Source organism: Cyprinus carpio, chromosome B7 (genome assembly GCF_018340385.1).
Source record: "Cyprinus carpio isolate SPL01 chromosome B7, ASM1834038v1, whole genome shotgun sequence".
Classification (NCBI taxonomy): domain Eukaryota; kingdom Metazoa; phylum Chordata; class Actinopteri; order Cypriniformes; family Cyprinidae; genus Cyprinus; species Cyprinus carpio.
The window spans coordinates 12328155-12355423 of NC_056603.1; the positions used below are offsets into that span (position 1 = coordinate 12328155).

A 27269-nucleotide genomic window follows, 5' to 3' on the forward strand; every position below is an offset into this window, starting at 1 on the left:
GGGGTTGGTTATGACTAATGACTTACAAATATCAGTGTTAAGAAATACAAAATGGTATTGTATGGCATTAAAACGTATCAAATTGTATGAACCGCTGTAATGATTTTTATGCTGTTTCTCTCCCATTTAAAGCTCAGCTTTATAAATATTAAAATTGTTAGACATGTGACAAGCAGAGGCTCAGACATTCTGCTTTTGTTTCATAGAAGAAAGAAAAGAATAACATTTGAGGAAGTAAATAAGAATTAATAGATTTAATAATGGTTTGTTAACTACTGTTTTAATGTGCAATGTTTGCTGTGAAGTGTGAGAATAGTGTTTACATTTTCTCTCTTGTTAGAATCGCTTTGTACAGAGGGGTATGCATTCATCAGCAGGTTGCAGTTCTCACGCTGTCCCTTTAAGAAGCCAGTCCAGCTGTCATTGGAGTGATTGTCTGAGCTTAAACTCCTCTGGTGGAGGGGCTTATGCAGCGTTTCAGTAGGATCCAATCGGGCAAGTAGCGGCTCCTGCCAGAGTCCCGTCAGCAACATCGGCATGGGAGAACTCCTACAGATGGGGGACATGCTCACTGAAAACTGCAGAAAGTTTTAAGGCTGGGAAATGAACGAAATGGCAGAACCAGCAACTATAACCAGACCCCTGATATCCTCCAAGCGACATAAGAGCATAAGAAAAAATTCCAGAAGGATTTATTCGCCATATCAAGACGATAATGGGTAAGTCACCAGTTTTTGTCTAAATCTGAAAAAAAAAATTAACTCTAGGTTACATTGGCTAATTTTGCACCTGACACTTGTAGACTGTAGCATTCGGTCTCTTATGTTATTTATTTATTTATTATTTGGAATATTTATCCTTTATAGCAGAACAAAGCATTATATTCAATTTAAAAGTAACACTTCTTAACTTGTAGTTTGCATATAAACCATGTTTAGTTTATAAACTATATATAATTTATGCGTGTGTGTGTGTGTGTGTGTGTGTGTGTGTATCTTTTTTTTGTACCTCCATTGCATTTTCATGTTTTTTTTTAATATAAATCAACAATGTTTTGTTATGTGCTGCACAAATAAAAGTCTAATGTTACTGTAAGATTAATTGCCGTAATTATTGATATTTGGTCATGTTTCAGACCATCTGATGATGAGGATAAGGATGGAGAAAGAGTGGACAGTAATGATCCAGAGGAGTCATTTCAGAACATTCAGCATCAGAAGGAAATCATCGCCAACATCCGAACTAAACCCTGGCCAATGAGACGCAAGCTAAAAGTGCTCAAGTAAGACCCAAGTGTATGTTAGGAAAATGCCATCAGAATTTCTGCACATCATGTACTGAAATTATTACAGATCATAAAATTTAATAGTTCTCTAGTGGAACTGTTCAAATAGCATAAGATAAAGAGGATAAAGCATTTATAAGTTCAGCATTTATAAGACCAAAATGTGAGCGTAAATGTGAATGTGCAGGTAAAATGTGCAGTAAAGGTACTTTTGAGCTGATGCCAGAGTTTATATAGCAGTTGGTAGTAAGTGAGTAAGATTCATTATATTAATAGGAAGAATGAAAAGAACAAAGCATAATTTCTGTCTAAAATGATTATTTGACCCCATTAGCCTACTTAAAACGGCATTTGAAAATGTTTGAAACTGATGATAATGGCCTAGGGAGGCATCCTCGCATTAAACCCGTAAGGTAAATAACAATTAACTTTCAGTGCTTGAAAGCGGCTGCCATATTTACAACATGATGTGTGGAGAACAAACTAAATTGGCTGAGTAATTGTTTCATTAGCCTGGCCAGCAGTTTCTCATTTTGCTGGGTAGCGATCGCTGCGGCTTCTTTGGGCCTGGGTCAGGGATGCACAAATGCACCCGTTTGAATGACTGGGGTTACGCTAAGATCACATTCTGGTTTTATTCTGGTACAGTGTATAAGCAATCATTGTGGATTTATGCACCTGAGAAAGCACTCCCAAAATATTGGGATTGCAGTGGAGCTACTTTTGTCTGATGTAAATATTACATTTAACACATTGATATCCACTAAATAGCAAGCTGTTTCATATTTAAAGAGAAGAAAGTATAACTCATATGCTTCTTTTCGTATTTATTTGCCTTCTCTTTTTAAATGAACCTCCATTGTGACAAATTCAATGCATTAAAAATATATAATATAATTCAAATGCAAAAAAAAAAGAAATACTGCATTATGTGCGCGCACACACACACACACACACATATATATATATATGAATAGATAATTAAATATATATATATATATAAAAACCTTTATAAAAATTTATTATCATTATTATTATTTAAAAAAGAATTTATGGGTCGTAATATATACAGGTCCTTCTCAAAAAATTAGCATATTGTGAAAAAGTTCATTATTTTCCATAATGTAATGATAAAAATTAAACTTTCATATATTTTAGATTCATTGCACACCAACTGAAATATTTCAGATCTTTTATTGTTTTAATACTGATGATTTTGGCATACAGCTCATGAAAACCCAAAATTCCTATCTCAAAAAATTAGCATATTTCATCCGACCAATAAAAGAAAAGTGTTTTTAATACAAAAAAAGTCAAGCTTCAAATAATTATGTTCAGTTATGCACTCAATACTTGGTCGGGAATCCTTTTGCAGAAATGACTGCTTCAATGCGGCGTGGCATGGAGGCAATCAGCCTGTGACACTGCTGAGGTGTTATGGAGGCCCAGGATGCTTCGATAGCGGCCTTAAGCTCATCCAGAGTGTTGGGTCTTGCGTCTCTCAACTTTCTCTTCACAATATCCCACAGATTCTCTATGGGGTTCAGGTCAGGAGAGTTGGCAGGCCAATTGAGCACAGTAATACCATGGTCAGTAAACCATTTACCAGTGGTTTTGGCACTGTGAGCAGGTGCCAGGTCGTGCTGAAAACGAAATCTTCATCTCCATAAAGCTTTTCAGCAGATGGAAGCATGAAGTGCTCCAAAATCTCCTGATAGCTAGCTGCATTGACCCTGCCCTTGATAAAACACAGTGGACCAACACCAGCAGCTGACATGGCACCCCAGACCATCACTGACTGTGGGTACTTGACACTGGACTTTTAGGCATTTTGGCATTTCCTTCTCCCCAGTCTTCCTCCAGACTCTGGCACCTTGATTTCCGAATGACATGCAAAATTTGCTTTCATCCGAAAAAAGTACTTTGGACCACTGAGCAACAGTCCAGTGCTGCTTCTCTGTAGCCCAGGTCAGGCGCTTCTGCCGCTGTTTTCTGGTTCAAAAGTACACGCCTGTGCACGGTGGCTCTGGATGTTTCTACTCCAGACTCAGTCCACTGCTTCCGCAGGTCCCCCAAGGTCTGGAATCGGTCCTTCTCCACAATCTTCCTCAGGGTCCGGTCACCTCTTTTCGTTGTGCAGCGTTTTTTGCCACACTTTTTCCTTCCCACAGACTTCCCACTGAGGTGCCTTGATACAGCACTCTGGGAACAGCCTATTCGTTCAGAAATTTCTTTCTGTGTCTTACCCTCTCGCTTGAGGGTGTCAATGATGGCCTTCTGGACAGCAGTCAGGTCGGCAGTCTTACCCATGATTGCGGTTTTGAGTAATGAACCAGGCTGGGAGTTTTTAAAAGCCTCAGGAATCTTTTGCAGGTGTTTAGAGTTAATTAGTTGATTCAGATGATTAGGTTAATAGCTCGTTTAGAGAACCTTTTCATGATATGCTAATTTTTTGAGATAGGAATTTTGGGTTTTCATGAGCTGTATGCCAAAATCATCAGTATTAAAACAATAAAAGACCTGAAATATTTCAGTTGGTGTGCAATGAATCTAAAATATATGAAAGTTTAATTTTTATCATTACATTATGGAAAATAATGAACTTTTTCACAATATGCTAATTTTTTGAGAAGGACCTGTGTGTGTGTATATATATATATATATATATATATATATATATATATATATATATATATATATATATATATGAATATTAAAAAAAAGTAAAAAAAAAATAAAAATAAATAAATAAATATTTAAATATAGATAGAATGGAGCATAGCATGTCAAATTTCCAAATGTATTTTATGTCAGCTCCCACCATATGCTTTCATTATCCATTTATTTTCATGTTCAGGGGTTCTGAACATTTGCATCCACCAAAATGTCCAAAGATGATGTTTGTCCAACTAGTTATTAGTGTGCTTTCATTAGCTTAATGAATTTCTTAAAGGGGTCATATGTAGGGCTGCATGATTATGACAAAAAATCATAATTGTTGATTATTCCCTTGAAATTGTAATTGTGATTGTTAATTATGATTATCACAATTTACATTAAATGATGTTTATACCATTGTTTGATGCAACTGCATGCCATATTTTTATATGAAAATAAACAAGCTAAAAACACTCTAATTGAAAACCTTTTAGTGCTTTTTCATAGTATTAAGCCTCAAATGTCAACTATACATTGGATTGGTTTCTTCTTTAAATTATAAAAATATGAATGGTATTATAATGTTATACTAAAACTAAAATTAAAACAATGGAAAAACCCTTAAGATAACATATAGAAAGAAAAAAAACGATTAATTGCCGCTTCGAGCAATTACGTAATTGTGGCATCCATAATTGTAATTGCAATTAGAAATTCGACTAATTGCGCAGCCCTAGTCATATAATGTTGCTAAAAAGAACATTATTTTGTGTATTTGGTGTAATAAAATGGGTTTATGCGGTTTAGGTTTAAAATATATATATATATTTTCCACATACTGTACATTATAGTTTCTCCTCTATGCCCTGCCTTCTGAAACACATCGATTTTTACAAAGCTCATCAGTCTGAAAAGCAAGGTGTGCTCTGATTGGCCAGCTATCCAGTGCATTGTGATTGGCTGAATACCTCACGCATGTGACGGAAATGTTACGCCTATTACTATACTGTGATGCCGTGTGTCCCAGAGCGCTGAAACAAAAACATTAAAACCCATTATAAACTAGGCATTTGTTGCATCCAGTGGGGACATAATTACGGATTATAATGACAATTATACGCGTTGCGTTGCATCGCACCGCATAAATATCAAACCATGTCTGCATTTGTGATCAAAGAAATGACAAACAACAAGGGCTACTCTACACTGCTCAAAACTCACGTTTGAATCATCAATGGCAATCCTTTAAATATGTAAACCTATTTACAGACTGTGAGTCAGAACAGCCGGAAGATCAGGAAACAGTCCTCCATAAAATTATTTCTAGTTGTGTCCTCTTTTGGAAGACCAAACAAAGTAGTTTCACTTTCACAATAAAATACTGCATCTCCACAACATGGCGGCGGCAGCAACAGCAAGAATAAAAGTCATGCCTTCTTTCTTTGCGTGAACATCTGGGCAGTGTTATGCAAATCTTCCCACATTGTGACGTAGACATGAGGGGGCATGTTAGAACGAGCCATTTTAGGAGGGCGTGGTTGACTCTTTACTTTGATAAAGAATATCTCTTTGGATTTGAGACTTTAGTCTTTACAACTTTACAGATCTTCTGTATGCACCAAGAGCTTGTAACACTCCAAAGAGAAAGGAAAATGTGAAATTGCATCATATGACCCCTTTAAAATAACTGTCAGGTTTCTGCCTGATGGTGCATGCAGAAGATACATTCCCCATTTTACGAGTGTCTTCATCATCTTTGGGTGAGCGCTCATGATTACATTACACCCCCTTCCTGAAACCCCCCCCCCACCCATTTTTATTAATAAAGAAACCAATGAAGCACCATTTTTAATGGCTAAAACATCTATGAAAACAAACATTAACAAAAGTGTTCTACAGATGTGTTCAGGATCATACAACAGGAAAGCCTACTATTATTGCCCCTCACTATCACTAGAAACAGCTATCAATCCATAACATTCTTAGATTGTTTGAAATTGTCTGTGTTTTAGGCAAGCCAGAGAGATTGTTCTGAAATATGAGGGCAGACTGACTAGGACAAGAGGTTACCAGGCAGCCGGGGCAGAGGTATGTTTTCTATCCATCCATCTTGCTTTTGTCTTTTTCATATTATAGCTTATCTCCTTGTCTTTTTAATTCCCCCACCCCCCACTCCCTCTGTTTATGTGAGATTCTGGTTAGGTTGTGTGTGTCTCTGCCTTAGCGGTACTCCTCATCTGTTCACAGATGCTGCACTCAAATTTATGGCCTGTTGTTATAGCCTGGTTTAATTAAAATGTCCAGTAGCATTCGCCAAGGCTGCCCAAGCACCATTAAAATTAATTGACTTTTTAGCAAGTGGATTTGATGGTAAATTATTAATTCTGACTATGGGTTTCATGGCAGACTGAAAATCAGATATCTGTACACACTGGTTTAACAAAATGATGTTTTTTATACGATCTACTATCCTTATACATGAGAGCTCAGATCTTACAGGTTCAACACTGCTTGGATTGAATATGTAATTATTTTTGTATTCCTCTGTCTGCAGACTGTACTAATCTGATGTTTAATGTATTATCTAACTGTTGATTTATTTGTAAATGTTTGCAGTTGCTGAAGAAGATTTCTAGAGTCTTCTACAACATTGTTGTCTTGTTCATTCCCTGGGAGATGAGGATCAAAAAGATTGAGAGTTAGTGTCTTGACACACAATATGTGTTTATTTTGACTGCAGATAAATATGTTAATCTCTTATTGTGAGGCATAAAGAAAAACATTTTATCAAATTTTTTGTGCATGATAAACTAGCTCTGATATGGTAAATGTCTTAGACTTTATGCATATTCACTGAAAATATATATTAGGTGACTTAAAAATGTGCATCCATGTGGAAAGTATTCAGATTAACTACTAGTGCGATTTAAAGTCAAAAATGTCATTCAATTTGACTGAATCAATATAACCCTATAAATAAAGTATTCAGATTGGGTCAAAATAACCCCATACTGCATTAAATGTACAGTATACTGTATGTTGTTTTTGGGTCACTTTGGATCAGGTGTGGCCTCTTATTTCATATTCCTGCGATGGCTATTTGGGATCAATATAGTTCTCACTATTATGACTGGAGCCTTTATCGTGCTGCCTGAGGTTAGTATGCATTCATTCGTAAAAGTAAATAATAGGCTATATGTTCAGTTCTGAAAGCTTACGAATCAAAATGTCATGACAGTTTAAAAGTACAGTACATAAGGATGTAATAAAAATATATATATTGTACGGTACATGACATTATGCTTCTCTATTATTATTTCTGAAAGCACATACAGATATTTAGATGCTGCTGTGTGATCGTACATTATTTGTAGACAACATCTTTTATTAAAACTCAACAAGGACGTTTTTTAGACCTGGAAATCGCTGGGGTATATTTGTAGCAATAGCCAAAAATACATTGTATGTGTCAAAATTACTGATTTTTCTTTCATGCCAAAAATCATTAGGACATTAAGTAGAGATCATGTTCCATGAAGATATTTTGTAAATTTCCTACCGTAAATATATGAAAACGTAATTTTGGATTAGTAATATGCATTGCTAAGAACTTCATTTGGACAACTTCAAAGGCAATTTTCTCAATATTTAGATTTTTTTTTAGCACCCTCAGATTCCAGATTTTCAAATAGTTGTATCTCAGCCAAATATTGTGCTATCCTAACAAACCATACATCAATGGAAAGCTTAATTCAGCTTTGAGATTATGTATACATATCAGTTTTGAAAAATTGACCCTTATGACTGGTTTTGTGGTCAAGGGTCACATTTATTCACTCCCCTTGCAGAGACACAAAGCAATCTCTGCGCAGGTATGATCTGTTGTCCTCTATCATTCCCTCTGTCTCTCCAATCTGTCCGATCAGCTCCTGGCTGGCGCTCCATTTGGTACAACCCGCAGCAAGACCATCCCCAAGGAGCACCTTGCCTCCGCACAAGACCTGGACACCATCTGGTCGCTGGGGGCAAGACTATCATCTCTCGTTTTTACTGCTTTACAAATATGATGTGCATATTATCTGTGGAACTTCGGGGTTTAATTGCAAATAATTTATTTTTGATGTTCAATCTGCCAGTTTGTCAACAGTATTTGTTTTATGTCCATATTTCAGGGATATCTACAATACTCTGTGCTTTTTTATGGCTACTACAGCAATGTGCGTAAAATCGGCAGGGCCGGCTACAGACTACCCTTGGCCTATTTTCTGGTCGGGATGGCAGTTTTTGCCTACAGCTTCATCACTTTGCTTAGAAAGTAATCACTTCTTCAAAGACACTTTGCTTGAAATTAACCTCCGTACATTTTAATGTATGCATTTGGTGGATGCTTTTATTCAAGCTATAGCTATATTTTCAGTTCATGACAAACGTTTAACTAACTAATTTACTTGCAGATAAGACAGGTATGGTGTTTCTGTTGAAGTTGGTTTATTAAGGATCTGGTTAACCTGTCTTTTTTTTTTTTAGCAGGGTTGATGAAAGTATCTGCCAAAAAAAAAAAAAGATGGTGCTTTTTAACCCTTGTGCTGTGCTGAAAATCTTTTGCTTAATTTGATGTTGCTTGTAAATCTATTATTATGCTACATTATCACCAAATCTAGGATACAGTGTTTTTGTCATCTTGTTTTATTTCAATTAGCACCGTTTTTTTTTTTTTTTTCGTTTTTTTTTTTTTTTTTTTTCGTTTTTTCGTTCTTATTTTTTTGGCACCTCTGTTTTTAAGTGAAAAAAGTGAAAAATTTTGGTACTGAGGTGCATGATCTCAGATCAATGAATCCAAGATTTAGTAACAATATAGCATCACAAAAGAAAATCCGTAGGCAATTTTCGAGGCCTGTCATCTTCAACAGGGAATGCCACAAATGTAACAAGGTGGCAAAAAGTACAAAAATGATAGATTTTTGACCAAAATGCCAAGTCAGTAAATTTTAGTCCAATGTCATAACATGAACTAGCATTTCCAGACATTCTTTCTGGGTCAAAATTAACAGAACACAACATAAATGCAAAGTCATTTTTCACCATGTGGTAATTTTTTCATAGTCATATTCACTAAGAAATGTACAGTATTATGTTTCTTTAGAAAAATGCTCAATACTGTATGCTGTTGTTTTTATCAGAATGGCTAAAAACTCCCGCATGAGTTTAGCTGGCGCCTCAAACGAGAATTACACCTTCTGCTGGCGTGTCTTCTGTGCATGGGATTATCTGATTGGGAACCCAGAGGCGGCTGAGAGTAAAGGGGCGGCCATCGTCAATAGCATCAGAGTGAGCTAAAGATATTCTAGATATTTCTTTGGAACATCGTTAAATTTGTTCATACACGAATCTTGCACTTGTTGCACATATTTAAAAGTTGTGATTGCACTCAAATGGATGTGATAACCATATCAGTCAGGTCTGCTGACTGGTCAAGATTTGGATTTTGCACATTGCCAGTAAATAGATATTATATTTTCTAAATATCTGTATCAGAATCAACCATGTTGGCCAGTCCAAAATATTCATTTTCTGTCTTTATTTATGATGATAGTACCAAAGTACCCCCATTTATTAAAGTAACAGTTACTATAATACCTGCACCTATTTGGCAGAAATTATTATTATTAATCATAATTATTTTATTAATCATGTCATATTACTTAACAATTAATTATTAATGTTTTTAAGTATTTTAAATTGTATTTTGGACGCTAACCAGTGTTTTTTTAGTATCATTGAGATACTATTACAGTTTTTATTAATATTTTGAATCAGGGTTTTGTTTGTTTGTTGTTGTTTTTTCATATTTTCCAAGTTTTAGTAATTTAACATAATTTTGTTTTTGTAATTTTTTGTAGTTTTTGTTTTTCATATAGATACATCTATATAGTTTTTGTTTATTTTTGTTTAACACATTTTATTACATCAAATTAAAACCCTTTTTTCTTTATAGTTTTAGTTTTAGATAACTATAGTAATCTTGATGCCAACTAAACAAAATGTTTTCCTTCTGTTTATTAGGAGGCCATTGTAGAAGAGCAAGAAAAGAAGAAAGAAACAAGCCTGCAAGTTTTCCTCTTTATTTTGAGTTTCCATTATAACCTCAGTATAACCCTAAGTGCTGACTAAGTGTTTTCTCCAAACTGGGGAATGATCGTATCAGTAAGTGACTTACAGTGATGTGCTGTCTCTCTATCTGAGGCTGTTGTCACAGCGCCTGTAATGCTTCCTCAGACCGCCTTGATTTATACATCTCCTCCCCGTCCAATGCAATCGCAGCAGAACATGCGAAATGGAAAACATCCCACCGTATTTTATACAAACGGCCTTTTACTGCGGGCGGATGACTGCACCGAAATCACCAGCTGACCTGCTCACACGTTAAAGCCGATTAATATGTTGTGGGAATGCGCCACTCATGCACACAGGGTTATGCTACATTTGTACTGTAGCATAGATAATTATAGCTATACTTAAAGAACTCTATACTTAAATCTAACAAGACCAGGACACTTTTCACCCCAAAATCAAACAACTGAAAGAAGAAATAAATATGTATATTTTGAATATTAATTTATTGCATTATGGACATTTAAAAGGATTTCTGCAGGCCTTAAAAAGTCTTAATTTGCCCTTCCTCAAATTAAGGCCTTAAAAAGGTAACAGAAAGTTTTAAATTCATAAAGTCATGGCATATTGCATGCATTGAAAAATGAAAATCTTCCTTTTGTTAATAAAAATAAGCAAGTTTGTTTCCTTTTATGCATATAAAATCTTGTTTTATCTCTTGAATTAAGGTGATTTTTCTGAGCCCATTAAAAGTTGTACAGTACAGTCAGCTGTTCCTCATCGCTAAATAAATCCCTTTCATGATGGTACAGGATCAGGTGTTTGTTGGTGTATCTGGCTGTGTTTCTGTCCCAACAGAGCCGTACTGATCAGTTTGCGGATTCTGGCAAACATTCTGGTGCTGCTGTCTCTGACCGGCAGCATCTACATCATCTACTTTGTGGTGGATCGCTCTCAGAAACTAGAGCAGGAGAAACCAGAGCTAACACTCTGGGAGAAAAACGAGGTATACTTTGAGTTATAGACTAGACTCACAGACTGGGCTAAAGGTTACGCAATTTTCTGCTCCTCCTTCTTTTCCTTATTTAATTCTTATTTTCTTCTTCTTGTGTGGCATCCCAGTTTGCCTTCTTATACTACCCCCTAAAAGTATATACCCTTTTTGTGAAGAAAAAGTGCAGTTTTGAGTATGTAGTAGAAACGTACCTTTATAGAAGTTCACAGTGTTGTTGCAGGTGAGAAATAAGATATAACATGGATTTTTTATCAGGTTAGATACTTGTTAATCACTTAAACCCCTTTCTCCACTTGTCTGTCAGTCTTGCTTATCTGCCATGTTTATTATTTGTTTTTTTTTGTTTGTAGTTCTTATTGAATCCACATCCAAAGCAGAATGTGTTGTGGGCAATATTGTATATTTAGATATTTCATCTAGTATTAGGGACGATGTGTTGTATGTTAGAGAAAGATGAGTGATTTCACTGTATATGTATTGGGTTTCTTCTTTAGGTGAGTGTGGTTGTATCCCTCATCACAATGATTGCTCCTTCAGCCTTTGAGTTAGTGGCACAACTGGAAATGTACCACCCCAGAACGAGTCTCCGCTTCCAGCTTGCCAGGTCTGAAAATCACTCTTTGGACACTCTTGTTATTCTAGTTTGGCTCTACCTTTTTATATTTTGTTTTTCAAAAGACAAATATGCCTTTTGTTTAGAGTTCTGGTGTTGTACCTTGGAAACCTCTACAGTTTGATTATTGCCCTCCTGGATAAAGTCAACAGTATGAGCTCTGCTGTGAGTCACAGTTACACTCTTATTGCATTCTCAAACTTTTCTCTAGGGCTACGTGATTAATTAATAAAATTGAAATCGTAGTATTACTTAATGCGTTTATGTAGTTGCAAAAGCTTTGTTTTAATAATAAAAAGAAATGTACTGCAAATAGTGTGGCACAGTGTTCTTTTACACACAAGCAGTGTTTTTACTGGCTCAGGGGGGCTTAGTTCATATTGAAAATGAAGAAATTAGGACAGTCATAAATATTTAGTGTATTTTAAATAATAATTATTGTTGTTCTTAAATACTAAATATGTTTTAAATTCTTAAATACTAATACTTAATTTTACAGTGAAATATTAGAATAGTAATGTTTATTTTGTCTAATATTTTATGTAATAATAATAAGTAGTGTTATGATTATCACTTTTTATCACATTCACAATTTTATCAGAAAAAAAATTAAAAATTTTACGTTCTTTTCTCAAATTGAGCAGGCCCCCTTTTTTTTCTGATGTATTACTTAGCTGAAAATATGCCAAATGTTTGAATGAATTAATGAAATCATAAAATTCAGTAAAGAATCATCAATAGATATTTATGCAGTGAAAATATTCAGATTCTTTTTGTAAAAAAAATAAATTTAAACCCCCAGATCACTGGGGGTCCAGGAAACCTGTCTGACTCAACATCATACCTAGCAACGATTTCTCAGCCTGCTGAGGACAACCTGTCCACCATCGTCCCGGATATCACAGAGCAGCGGAACAGCACACTGACCATGACTCTGCTGGACCTCAACAACAGCATGATCACCATCAAGAGCACCACATCCTCCGCACAAGCGATGAGAATGCAGTCTCTGCTAAACCAGACCGTCCTCTATGAGTACAACACCAGATCACAGCAGGACCCCTGCTGGGAAACATACGTCGGCCAGGTATTTCCTCACATCGAAATCATTGCTCTCTGATCCAGATTTGGCTTGATGTTACCAGTTGGCAGAGCCTTCTGCTTGGTCTTAAAAATGAAACTTGAAAGCAAAATCTTTTAAATCTCTAAAATGTACTTTAATTCTGGTTTTTTGTTTTTGGTATTGTGTATTTTTTTTATAAAGTGTAAACATTTTTTTTTAATGATTGTTTATTTCAGTTAGTTATTTATATATTGAGTTTAGTCCCTCCCTACATTTTTTCTCAATGTCTTGAAAATATGGCCAAGCAAAATGTAAAAATATATCTTACAAATGCATACTACCATTCAAAAGTTAGGGGGTTGGTAAGATTTTTAAGTGTTTTTAACAGTAATATTGTGAAATATTATTACAATTTAAAATAACTATTTTCTATTTGAATGTATTTTAAAATGTAATTTATTTCTGTGATGCAAAGCTGAATTTTTAGCACCTTTACTCCACTTTTCACTGTCACATGATCCTTCAGAAATAATTCTAATATGCTGATTTGTTTATTGTCATGAATGTTGAAAACTGCTTAATATTTTGATACATTTAATAGTATTCTTTAATGAATAGAAAGTTCAAAAGATGTTTATTTGAAATAGTAATCTCTTATTTAGTAAATCGTAATCTCTTAATCTTCTGTATTTTAATAATTTATGTAAATTGATTTACCATCACTTTAGATGAGTTTAATATTTACTAAATAAAAGTATTAATTTCTTTCCAAAAAATTATATTTTACTTCCAAAATAAAATCTTAAAATATTAGTGTATGTCACACACAAAAAAAATCCTTAAGTATGAAACAATAGATAATACTGTATATTAAAATAAATAATTAGTATAAATAAATATATAAAAGTCATTCTGGAATGCTTTTCTTAGAACTATTACCATTTTTCTGAGCCACTTTTCCAATTATTTTTATCCGTGTATGTGGTAGAAATGCTAGCAGACATGCTTGGCATCCTTTACCCTCTTATAAAAGTATCTTAATTCCAAGCTACTCTGCTATTAATTAAAGGCATTATTGTGACAAACAGTGGAAGAATGTTTCCCTCTGGAAGAGAGGAATATGGATTGGATACGTGTCTTGAAATATCCAGCCCGGCTTTTATTTAATGAAAGTGCTGTCAGCGCTGACTTTCTCTTGGTTTCAATCCAGTGGACTGATTGAGAGTCCTGCTTGGAGATACTGATGGTCTGCGGAGGGGTAAAACTGCACCCTGCACAAGGAAGGTAAATGCAGACTGTTTGTTTTGTTTCTGTTATTTACAGGAGATGTTAAAGCTCTCCATCATTGATATGATCTTCACGGTGGCAAGTATCCTGCTCATTGATTTCATCCGGGGACTGGTGGTTCGATACTTGAGTGACTGCTGCTGTTGGGACTTGGAGAGCAAGTTTGTAAGTCAGTGGCTTCTGTTCAAAAACACACTTTCAAAGGTTTTTCAAGTAGATAAATGAGCAAAAGATAGACCTGCCTGGAATCTGCACCTGTTGAAAACATTGGTCACATTTTCTAACACCATCAAAAACTGTGTAGGTCTCCACTTGGGTCACATTGCATATATATTATATATAATATCTATATTTATATTATACTATATATTTTTTTTACATTTTTAACACATTTAAAGCAATGTTCCATTTTCAATACAAGTTAACAACAAGGTGTGTAACATCTGTGCCACCACCAAAACCAAACAGAATAGCAAAATATTTTCAAACAGGTTTCACAAACTATTGGGCATTAGTTGAACAAATGATTCTGTATCTGGTCAGTCAATTAAGTTGAGACAGGAATACAGGATAAAGATCATGCATCACTTTTAAGCTTTTTTATTAGCATCTGTGATGTGCTTTTGATTACCACAGGAATATAATTGTTCCGTAAAAATAACAAACCTCAAAATCAAAATCCTACTGATATGATTAAAAACATTATGTCAATAGAAGTGAAATTAGAAGTTGTCATTTTTGTTCTAAATTCAGATTTTTCTGTAACAGGGTTTCCCAAACAATTTTTTATTTTTTTTTTTACCTAAAATATTTATTTGAAGTACTTCCTGAAATTTGACATTAATATTTAAGTAATTTAACAACACATTCACATGTTCAGGATTCTCTAATTTTGTTTAATGGTCACATGACATAACCATAAAAATTTACTTTTTTTTATAAGATTCATTGCCATCATTGTATTTATTTAAATGCTTTATTTAATTTAATTTGATGTTTTAAGATGTTTTTAATTATTAACATTTCATCATCTTGTGAACCAAACCCTAGTTTGGGAAACCCTCTTCTATACCATGCCTTTATTATTTCCCTTTTTAATTAAATTAAATTCCCTTTCCAGCCAGAATATGGTGAATTTAAAATTGCAGAAAATGTTCTTCATCTGATATACAACCAAGGAATGATATGGTAAGTGAGCGATGATTCATCATTTATCAATATATTGTCTAAGATAAGATCATCAGTATAAAAGGAAATTAATCGCAATATTTTTGTATTTTTTTTTACATTTACTGCTTTTTATCTCTAATACACATTCCTAATTTAAAATACTATTTCTCTCTGTGTATGTCATTATTATTATTATATATGAGCTTTCCTATCTAAATCTGCAGTAAACTCTCCTGTGGTGCTCTTTACACAGGTCCTCAATGCTCCATTGCCCTCTAGCTTCAGACTCTAATCCTACAATGATGACTTGTCTGGAGCTATAGGTGCACAAGCAGAACTCCTTTAAGATGGGAAATAAATCCTTCCGGTGTCTTTGTCTCTCCCTGTAGGATGGGAGCATTCTTTTCACCCTGTCTGCCCGCCTTTAACGTCCTGAAGCTCGTCGGCTTGATGTACCTGCGGAGCTGGGCTGTGTTGACCTGTAATGTTCCCCATCAGCAGGTCTTTAGGGCCTCCAGGTCAGTGGTCTTTAGAGGTTTTACATTAATTTAGAACTAATCTGAGGTCAGTGCTGCACTGTTCCAGTAGTACCAATCTAATGTTTTGATATGAGAACTCAGCAAATTTGGCATAATAGTCGAGCTGAGCTTGGATAATCTGCCATCATTTTCTTATAACAAAATTGTATTTTTAATTTGAGGTTTGTTATTTTTTTAAAAAAAAAGAAATAATTCACATTTCTACAAATATGTGGAATTGAGCTGAGCATTACTCATTATTTCTGTCTTGTAATAATTATATAAACTTTTTTTTAATAATATTCATCCCTGGAAAAATTCATCAGCTCTAAATTGTTGAGTTCAGTCTCAAAAAATGCATGTTTAAATCCTTAGTAATCCCAAAATAATAAAATGGAAATCATGAAAGTCATCAGATCAAATCTAAAGTTATTTATAAATCAATATCATGTAAAATTTAAAAAATTATATATATTCCTTATATAAATATTCCTTCACATATTAAATATTTAATTTTCCTCATATTTCCAGGTTTTGTGGTTATTTGTAATAATTAGTATAACTGCTTCGAGATAATTCCACACATTTGTAGAAATGTAAAAATGTCTTTTTAAAAAAAATAATTTCATATTACGATCAAAGTGGTTTAGCCCATCTATTTCTTTTTTTTTTTTCTGTACTGAAGTATTTTTCATAAGTAGTGGAGCTTGCTAAGGTAAGTTAGGGATTTGAATGAACCCCTAAATCAAAGTGGATGTAAGTAATCAGTAGATGTGAATAATCAACATATAATAATATGATATCCAGAATACTAAAACCGCACACATGCTAGATTGGTGCATTTAAAATACTGAAGGAGCTTTGTTTTTTTTTTTTTTATTTATAAGTTTTAATTTTATTTTTTTATTTTTTGTTTTGAGTTTTAATTTATATGTTTTTTTTTTTTGAGTTTCTTCTCTTGGCCTCTGATGTTTTCCTATATTTGACACACTGCACGCTTTTGTAGGCAGTAAGAGGCAGCCTGCCAAAACCGCTTGACAGAGCTGACATCAATACTAAAGCACAAGACCACTTTAAATGAAGCACTGACAGTAGCGGAAAAGAATCTGTCAATAGATATATTCAGCATTTCTTCATTTGCACTGAAAGGCTTGCACAGATACTATACCATATTTTGAAGCATGATGAATTTTTGTCCTGTTTGTTTTCATTCACTTAAAACTGTGTTGACATTAATACCTCGGCAAGGCGCATTAGGCTGTTGTAGCTTTGGATAAAAGCATTTAGCAAATGCATATTAATTTAAATGTAAACATCAAATATATTCTGATTAGCTGTTGAACTGTTGCATTTTAAATTCAGTTTGGACAAAAAAAAAATTGCTTATTCTTACAATCATATTGCATTGCATATGGTTAGTGAACAGAGTTAATCAAATCGACCCTTAACCTAAACTGAGTTTGGCAGGCTTTTTTTAATCAAATCTAGATATGTTTAGATTGAATTTCAACAAACAAAAACATCCCCAGCCTATTTCTACATGCTTCCTTTGCTGGAAAACAATAAGGAGTGTAAATGCCTCTGACAAGAGCTGCAATGTGAAACAATTTTGTTTTTTACGAGCTGTGAGATTAATTTGAAGTCAGCCAGCATTCAGTGTATGGGGACTCTCTGAACGTAACACTTTTGCTTTCTGCTTGACTGAATTCAAATCCCTCTCATTTTCCAGTGTGGTGAGTACAGAGATAACGGTGGATACTTCAGTGTGACAAGTGACTGGGTTGGTCAAAGCATCAGTCTCGCTCTCCCTTTCAGATTTTTCAATTCAAGTTTATTTGTATAGCGCTTTTTACGATACAAATCATTACAAAGCAACTTTACAGAAAAATGTGAGTTTGAACAATTTTAGTAGTAGTCTATCAGTGGTGACTGTCATCTTCATGTGCATATAGCAGAAATGTTCAGAAAATCAATAAAAAGACGTAAACAAACAGACGATTAACACTGTAACAGCAATTATGCAATTAAAACTTATAGCAAAAATGTGGTAGTTCTGTATGTTGTCTCTGGGTTAGCATCATCTGAGGTCCTCTGAGGGGGGCTGCATCATCTCTTTCAGGTGTTCTGGATCCAGACTGGAGCTTGTGTAAATCCTAGTTACCACGGGATGTAAATCCCATGGCAAAGCAGAGAAACAAATAGAGACATAATTAGCGTAGCTGCTGTTCCAGCCAAGTGAAATTAATTCGTTTAACCCAAGCTAAAGAATAATAATGCACATTTGATCAGATATAACTGCAGTCCAAAATTATGAGATGCATTATTTGAATGCTTGGCCAAAGAGGTGTGTTTTTTAATCTAGATTTAAAAGAGAGAGTGTGTCTGAGCCCCGAACATTATCAGGAAGGCTATTCCAGGTTTTGGGAGCCAAATGCGAAAAAAAGCTCTACCTCCTTTAGTGGACTTTGCTATCCTAGGTACTATCAAAAAGTCCAGCGTTTTGTGACCTTAGGGAGCGTGATGGGTTGTAGCGTGGTAGGAGACTAGTTAGGTACGCAGGAGCTAAACCATTAAAGGCCTTATAGGTAAGTAATAATATTGTTACTGATATGGAACTTAGGTAGGTAGCCAGTGCAGAGACTGTAATATTGGGGTAATATGATCATATTTTCTTGACCTGGTAAGGACTCTAGCCGCTGCATTTTGGACTACCTGTAGCTTGTTTATTGAGGATGCAGGACAACCACCTAGCAGTGCATTACCAATAGTCCAGTCTAGAGGTCATGAATGCATGAACTAGCTTTTCTGCATCAGGTTCAGGTAAACAGATTTCGTAGCTTGGCAATGTTTCTAAGATGGAAGAATGCAGTTTTTGTAACATGGGAAATATGATTTTCAAAAGACAAGTTACTGTCTAATATAACACCCAGATTTTTGACTGTAGAGGAAGTAAACAGTACATCCGTCTAGTTGCAAATTGTAATCTACGAGATTCTGTGTAATGTTTTCTGGTCCCAATAAGTAATATCTCTGTCTTATCTGAATTTAATAGGAGAAAATTATTGGTCATCCAATCTTTTACATTTTTAACACACTCTGTTAGCTTAGATAATTTAGAAGTTTAATTCAGACATATAATTGAGTATCATCAGCATAACAGTGGAAACTAATCCCGTATTTTCTAATGATATTACCAAGGGGCAACATGTATATTGAAAATAGCAGAGGACCTAGGACAGATCCTTGTGGCACTCCATATTTACTGCTTTGATAAATGAGATGACTCCCCATAATTAGATAAACAAAGTGGTAGCGATCGGACAGGTAGGATCTAAAAACATCTTAAAGCCTGCCCTTGGATACCTGTATAGTTTTGTAATCTATCTATGAGTATGTCGTGATCTATGGTGTCAAACGCAGCACTAAGATCAAGTAAAACTAGCAATGAGATGCAGCCTTGGTCTGATGCAAGAAGCAAGTCATTTGTAATTTTTAACAAGTGCAGTTTCTGTACTATGATGGGGCCTGAAACCCGACTGAAATTCTTCATAGAGATAATTTTTTTTGCAGGTAGGAGCATGATTGAGCAGACACAACTTTTTCTAAAATTTTAGACATAAATGGAAGATTTGAAATGGGTCTGTAATTTGCCAGTTCACTAGGATCTAGTTGTGGTTTCTTAATAAGAGGCTTAATAACCGGCTTAATAAGAGGCTTAAGATTTATGTAATTGCATCTTCATAGCTTTATCAGTCAGTCGCAGATGTGAGGCGTAACATTACCGTGTAGTCTAAGCATACTTCATCTTCAGTGCTGTGTTTTATATATGATAAAAAGGAATCGTCCCTCTGCAGGTGGGGAGTTGTGTAACCTATCAGATATGATCAGTTTCATTGTCTACCTGAGTGAATTCAAAGTAGATTATGGTTTTTAATTGAAATTTATTTTATTCCCCAGATCAAATAATTTCTATCTGGCGATGCTTCTCTTCATGCTTTTCCTCTGTATGTTACCAACCATTTTTGCCATCGTAAGGTACCGGCCGTCTCAGTACTGTGGACCGTTCAGGTAAATAAAACTGCTTCTGTGGGACTGCATTTTAAATCTAATCTCATTAAAGGTGATGTGTATTATTTTTTTGTATGTTGAAATACTTTCTCATATCCCGGAAATAAGTGGAGACACCTATAAGTAAGCCATTTGCGGTTGACTACCCTTTTTAAGTGTTAAAGCATTACTTTGAATCACGAATAGGTCGACACAGCGATACTGACTCAAACATTGATATGAGTTTGGGATGAGATTAAATTGCAGATGCAAGGAGTGTTTGGTAGCTTTTTTGGAAATTATCAGTATTTTAGCAATTTTGTTTGGTGGCACTAATGGAAATGCAAAGAAACCAAACAGTACATGCTACATACAAACTACTGCAATATACTATAGTTGTGTGTATATATTAGTGCTGTCAAACGATTAATCGCATCCAAAAGAAAAGTTTTAGTTTACATAATATATGTGTGTGTACTGTGTATATTTATTATGTTTATGTAAATACAAACACATGAATGTATATATTAAAGAAAAATGTTATGTTTATATATTAAATATATTTATATAATATACATAATAAATAAACACTACACACATAAATAAATTATTTAAACAAAAACTTAATTTGGATCCGATTAATTGCGATTAATCTTTTGACAGCACTAATATATATGTGTGTGTGTGTGTGTGTGTGTGTGTGTGTGTGTGTGTGTGTGTGTGTGTGTGTGTGTGTTGCCAAGGCAACATTTTACATTTCATTTAGTTTAACTTTATGTACTAAAATAATTGAAACTGAAAATACAAAAATAATAAATTAATGTGTGTACTGTGTGTGTTTGTGTGTTAAAATAATAAAGAAGTGATGTTATTTCTTAAATTTTAAAATTAAAATGGAAAATAAAAATAAAAACAAATCAAAAAGTAATAAACTATAGTATCTGTAGGTCATCTTACTAACTACACAGCTATGTTCAAAATAAATGAATAAATGCACATTTTTTTGAGTTGAAATTAATTTAAAATGTGACCAGCACCAATATGTAAAAAATCATTTGCCTGCTTAATACAGTTCAGCATCACTTCTACAAAAATATTGCATTGCAAAATGATTCACCATTCAGAATTAAATATTAGTGCAGTATAAGAATTGTTTAAAATTTGCATTAAAGTACACCGCAGCATTTCTTCACATTTCCTCTGCTGCTCTGTAGTGGCCAGGAGAAGATTTACGACATCATCTCTGAAACCATTGCCAATGACTTTCCGCTGTGGTTCAGAAAAGTGATGAGTTACGTCACCAGTCCTGTGGTGGTGCTGCCTGCTCTGCTGCTACTCTTGTAAGTAGGCCTACTCCTCTATACACTGGCCTTAATTACCACTGAGAAAATAACTAGAAAAAGGCAGTCTTACCAACAACAACAGACATTGGCTTGAAAGTTTTATCTGAAAGATAAGCTTCTTCTTTGGAAGCTTTTGCAAAAAAACATTTCTTTTTTAAATTAGCTTGTGAAAATAATAATGGCCTAAGACTTTTGCACAGTACTTATATATATATATATATAGATATATATATATATATATATATATATATATATATATATATATATATATATATATATATAATATAGTATTTTTTTTTTTTGTTTTTATATTTATGATAATATATATATATTTTTTTGACAAATAGAAGGTATATAACCTTACTCTCATTTTTGATCTGTTGAATGTGTCAACTATATATATATATATTATACAACTACATTGCTGACAACTATATATATATAAATATCAATATATATCTATATTAGGGCTGTCAAATGATTAATCACGATTAATCACATCCTCTTAAAAGTTTTGTTTACATAAATATATGTATGTGTACAGGGTATATTTATTATGTATATATAAATACACACAGCATAACTTATATATTTAGAAAATATTTACATGTATATACATTTATATATTTATATTCTTATATTTTATATTATATAAAAATATATTTAATATATAAACATAACATATTCTTCTTAAATATATACATGCATTGTGTGTGTATTTATATATACATAATAAATATACACAGTATACACACATATATTATGAACTACAAAAAAAAACTTTTATTTTGGATGTGATTAATCGTGTCTTAATCATTTGACAGCCCTATATATATATATATATATATCTATATATCTATATTATATATATATACTATATTTATATATATATATATATAAACTTAATAAGTGGGACATATGGTAATGTAGGTGTTTTTCATAGTCTGCAAAAACACAGGTTGATTCAATTAAGGAAGAGCATGGCTTCATTGCTGCTGAGTTTGGAGGAAAAGTCCTTACCCTGTATGTACAATATCAGCATGTTGGTTTTGTCAAGCCAGCATAATCTGACAGGCGAGCAGGACAGATGCCTTCAGTTACTCAACCTTGTGCTGTTCATCACTGTCTCTTTCAGCATGCTGATCTACTATCTCCAGTCCATCGCTAGATCACTCAAAGTCACCAACAGCCAGCTGAGACTGCAGCTGCAGACCGTAAGCACTCGAAACTGAATATCATCATGATATATTTCAGTTCATTTAACAGATCTGTGATTTACAGTAAGGAACCTGAGCGAAACAGGATGAGGTCTTTGGATTTCATATAATCTAATTTCTCCAGCAGTTAATTTTATAACGCTAATTAAATCTCCTGTTGCAGGAGAGGACAGACGACAAGAAGAAAGTATTTCAGTTAGCTGCAGGTACTTTGTCTATAAACTATCTTCATTATTAATACAAGAGAATGTTTCGGGCCCATTTCAGTAACAGCCAAAGTTATGTACTCACAATATATAATGTCATAAGCCAATATCAGCTTGTCACCAGTTGGCTAGACATTTGGGTGTGCAATTGTGTGATTTACAGCTCGTCTGCAGGCACCTGAGGGCGGCGATACAAAGATGAAACAAGAGAGCGACATTACTATTATGGAGTCGTCCACCCGCTCCGCCTCTCCTCCGCGCCCCAACGGCAGTGTCACCAACTTTGAATCTCCCGTTCGAAATGGTAACAGCATCCGGACCATAACGCAGTCAGCTTCACGGCCGGACATCCCTAGAGCCGCAGGAGCGACTCGGAGCCCCTCTGTTCCAGTGCGGCAGAAACACAAAGCAGAGCCTGTGGCCAGTAGGTCTGTGCTGATCTGTGGCTTTATATTTTATTGTTGCTTAGCTTCCATAAATCTGCAGTTCATGAAGCTTCACTGCCCTCCATATCTGCCCATGTAGTGCTTTCAGAATGTTCAGCAGCCCCTCCGTTCCTCAAAGACATGTACAACGAGTGGAGTACATACCCATCAGGTTTGGTAAATTCATGAAGTTTGGTTATGAATGAACATAATTCTGCAATTTTGTTTTTGCCTATGAGGGTAGTCTATTAAAGCAGTGTTCCAGAATTCAATACAAATGAAGCTCTATCAACAGCATTTCTTGCATTCACTGCAGAAAATAATATTGGTCCTCATTTTTTAAAGGTAAAAATAACGATTGCAGTTGTGTTGTAACTAAAATTAAAACTCTTAAAATATTTTTGTAAATTGAAATAAAGCTGAAATAAATTATAAATATAGAATAAAAAATGACAATTTCTCTAAAATATTAAAGAAAAACAAATGCTAATGTAAAAATACTATAATAGTATATAAATAATACTAAAATAAAATTGAATTACAGTAAGGTGGGTAAAGTAAAATAATACACTTGAAACACTGTTTCAAAAGCACAGCCACTATACTTAAACATTATAGGTTTTGACATAATGTAAGACTAGTGTGATAGAAGCACATGCTGATGTTGTGTCCGTGTAATGTATCCAACATTTTTTATTTGTCATTCCGTGTAACTTCAGCTTTATATGCATGAGGATGCATAAACAAACTGCACTGCAGGAATTGTCAGCAAATTATAACCAGAAGTTCATCCACTTAGAAAATTAGTCCCAGCTCAAAAAGTATAATTTAGACTGCTTTACTGACCAAACAAAAAACTGCAGTAAACACTTTCTAAATAATTAATATCAAGTGCTTTAACAAAATACAAACTTTATATTTCTGCTTTAAACCCCTTAGAACACTGGCTTGCTTGACTTAAATTGTTTATGTGCATTACTGTAAATGTGCTTTTTTAATTTATTTAATCATTTATTAAACTCAAATAATCGTTCTCTCTTTCTATACTTTTCTGCATTTGATGTTATACTTGCTTATATTAAACTTGGCACTGTGTGTCTCATGAAGCATTGACTTAGGATACATTGCTTGTGATGTTCTTTCTTTGTAGGTCGCCTTGGATAAAAGTGTTTGCTAAAAGAATAAATGGAAATGTAGATGCTGTTCAAAGAGCTTCACTTAAAAAAATCTAACTTAAATATCTATTTGTATCTGTACCTTATTTATATTGCTGTATCATATCAGATCACAGATAAGGACATTAGTGCTTGCATTTTCAGAGTAAAACTTCATTTGGCTTTACCTTTCATTTCATAAAATGCAATACACTTCATACTGCTTAATTATAAGACCTATTCACTAAAACTGAAAACATAGTCATCATTTACTCACCCTCATGTCATTCCAACCCTACATTATTTTCATTTTTCTGTGAAACACAAAGTGAGCTCTTAAGAAGAATGTGGGCAGATCCAATTTTTTTTTTTTTTTTTTTTTTGGCTTAACTTCCCCTTTTTGTTTCACAAAAGAAAGAACAGGTTTTGAAACTACTTAGTAAATGATGAGAAAAAAAAGAACTGCAGTTTTGGTTGAACTATTCCTTTAACATAAATTACAAGCTGCATCATAAAGGTAAATGTCTGTTGCTTGAGTTTATAAAAGGTAGGGTGAATATGTGCAAGCATACTCATTCATTTTACATGTTGCATTCTCTGACATCTAGGCATTCTGGGTACTTGGGCAGCACCAGCAGTTCCTGCTGCTCCAAGCCCTACCACAAAATGGCCTACAACCCCTGTGCACGGTATGCCGAAAACATCCACTCCGATCCGCTGTTTCGGAAGACCCTTCAGCCTATGCGCACCGAGCCTGGCGTAATCACGGCTCAGAGCTACGCGGGCCGCCGGGCACATACGACACGCTACGTCATCGTCAACGAACACCAAGCTCGCAAGAAGATCATGCGCTCAAATACACGCATACCGAGACATTACCGCCTCATGGACGAACCGACAGAGATTGTAGAGCTTTATCCACGCAGCGTGAAGTGCTACATTCCTCGTCCTCCTCACCGAAGCCACCAGCCACACCTTAGCGAGGAAGAGGAGGAGGAAGAGGAAGATCCGAAGAGCAGCTCGAGGAGGGGGTTGTCCAAACAGTCGAACCGTCCAAGATCGCTGTCAGATATCCACCCGACCGCACGATTCTACATTGGAGATACGATAAACAGTCAGTTGTCCATGGAGCAGGGTTTATACGGCAGTGAAGAAGAGGACGATCAAGAAGATGACTGGGTGAACGACCCTCAAACAAACATCCGAGGCCCAGAGTCGGCTCACAGGTATGGCGAACCATACATCAAGCCCAAGACCAAGCATAAAGTGGAGCCGTCGCTGACCGAGTCGGATTCGGCATCGCTGGCATCCAGTAGTGACCAACAAAACAGCAGCACTGACCAATACATCCAAGTCATCCACAACAAAGAGAAGTACCTGAAGTCCAGTGCCAAGCTGACCAAAAAGAAACCCAAGAACAGCGTTAAACTCAATGTGTCTGCCACTAATGATCTGGTCTGCTCCAACGTTTAACCTGTTTAGAGTTAAAACTAAGATTATGGCTCTGTTCGAAAAAACTGGTAAGCTGTCTACATACTGTAAGCATTTTAGGTGTACACCAACACCAAGTGTGTTTCGAAAGGTAGGTTGCATTATTATCCTGCCTTCTAAAATCTGAAATACATGATGCATCTTTTAAAATCGGAACAGATTTGAAAACACTAGGCATCATACATGATCTGATGACTTTTCAGTTGTTCCTAGTTTTTGCTAGAAGACATGTGACAAATGAAAACAATATATTCTAAAATCAGCTCAAAATATCAAACACGTTTGATATCCTCCAGCTGGATAGAATCCAGGTGGACCATCATACACTACGCAATTTTCTGTGAACTCTGACTGCCCAAAATCTGCAGAATGACTCTGACTTTTGGCAACTAGCATAAGTTTGTTGTATTGTAACTCCTGTAGTGTATTCTAACCTTGAAATGCCACCTTCTGGCCAAATTGTAATTCGTAATTATCCTTTACCAGAATGCACCATTAGTAACACAGCATTCCAAACAACTTGGATTCTCCCATAGATACTGTATTTATACATAGATGCTTTATTAGTGGCTGATTCTATGGGCCACTATATGTAAGCCGGCCGACATATTGGAATGGTCAAAGACGGTCCATGAACACTCAAGAGCAAGTTGACTGTGTGTCTGCAATAGTTGTTATAGGCGTGTAAGTTAGGATAACCCAACTCATTCAGAGCAGATCAATCGATTCCCAACTTCAAGGAGAAGCACAGTTTTCAAGTTGATGGCAACTAAAGTGACATTTTATTGGTTATTTTAGGTGGAGGTGAGTTAATTCTGAGTTCCAAGTTGTTTGGAACACAGCATGACTAGAAATTGTTGACATTGCAAATGGGGAACTTGAGTATTCCCAACTCTAACTGTATCTGAAACACAGCATACAGTAAATCCATCCAAGATGGTGGATAGAATTGAGAGAAATGTTTATTGTAAATAGCGCATACCATTAAATAATGAAAAAATATGTTTGTGGATAGTGTAGCACTCTGATAAACCCTGAGTGCCAGGTGCTGTCTATGGTTTGTGTTTCAACTCAGTCATTTATGAATTCCCATTGTAGTTAGGATCCCTGCTTACAAGTCAGCTGCCTATGTTAGCAGTAGACAGCATGGCAGCTTATAGGGTTTGGAACAGAGCCAATGATTTGGTGTAGTACATAATAGGTTTATCGTATAAAAGTTTTGCCTTGTAAAGCACAAAGAAATAACTAGTCTATAGTATACTTTGCATGTATCTAGATTTCCATTAAATCTGATATAAAAAAATTATTAGAATGTTTGGATATTTGTAGACTGTGCTGTCTGATTCAAGGCTGAACACGTGAATTCAAGATTGGGTGTGTACGGAAATAAAATACAAATTTAAGAATCAACCAGTGAAGAACCCACATAAAATATTTGTAGACTGTGCTGTCTGATTCAAGGCTGCAGGGAATACACATACAAAATGTATAGCCTGAATGCACTGTAAGTTGCTTTGCATCTGCTAAATGCATAAATGTAAATGTAAACAATTTTCTCCCTCAGTGTGTGTGGGGACTGTGGTATTGATCCAAAAAATCATGGGCAACAGGGGAAAAGGTTATGTAAGAGTACCGTTAAACACTTATGATTAACTCAACACTTTGA

General features: G+C 34.9%; 2 protein-coding genes across 5 annotated transcripts; both read left to right on the forward strand.

Annotated features, from left to right (window-relative positions):
- Positions 1 to 330: 330 nt before the first annotated feature.
- LOC122137941 (transmembrane channel-like protein 3) lies at positions 331 to 8010 on the forward strand. The gene is made up of 6 exons (XM_042727287.1): positions 331 to 719; positions 1136 to 1282; positions 5956 to 6031; positions 6560 to 6641; positions 6993 to 7099; positions 7870 to 8010. The coding sequence occupies exons 1-6, from the start codon at positions 604 to 606 to the stop codon at positions 8008 to 8010; spliced, it is 669 nt and encodes a 222-aa protein (XP_042583221.1). The 5' UTR covers positions 331 to 603.
- Positions 8011 to 8100: 90 nt separating this feature from the next.
- LOC109055131 (transmembrane channel-like protein 3) lies at positions 8101 to 27029 on the forward strand. Of its 4 annotated transcripts, none has more exons than XM_042727283.1 (17): positions 8101 to 8258; positions 9124 to 9271; positions 10007 to 10050; positions 10913 to 11060; positions 11564 to 11673; positions 11748 to 11847; positions 12485 to 12769; positions 14069 to 14197; positions 15153 to 15220; positions 15592 to 15720; positions 19678 to 19788; positions 20982 to 21107; positions 22246 to 22324; positions 22491 to 22533; positions 22697 to 22961; positions 23059 to 23130; positions 24721 to 27029. In XM_042727283.1, the coding sequence occupies exons 1-17, from the start codon at positions 8101 to 8103 to the stop codon at positions 25583 to 25585; spliced, it is 2880 nt and encodes a 959-aa protein (XP_042583217.1). In that variant the 3' UTR covers positions 25586 to 27029. The 4 variants fall into 4 exon arrangements, with proteins under 4 accessions (XP_042583217.1, XP_042583218.1, XP_042583220.1 ...); XM_042727284.1 differs by having other exon boundaries at positions 11769 to 11847; XM_042727286.1 differs by having other exon boundaries at positions 23059 to 23135; positions 24721 to 25018.
- Positions 27030 to 27269: the final 240 nt, after the last annotated feature.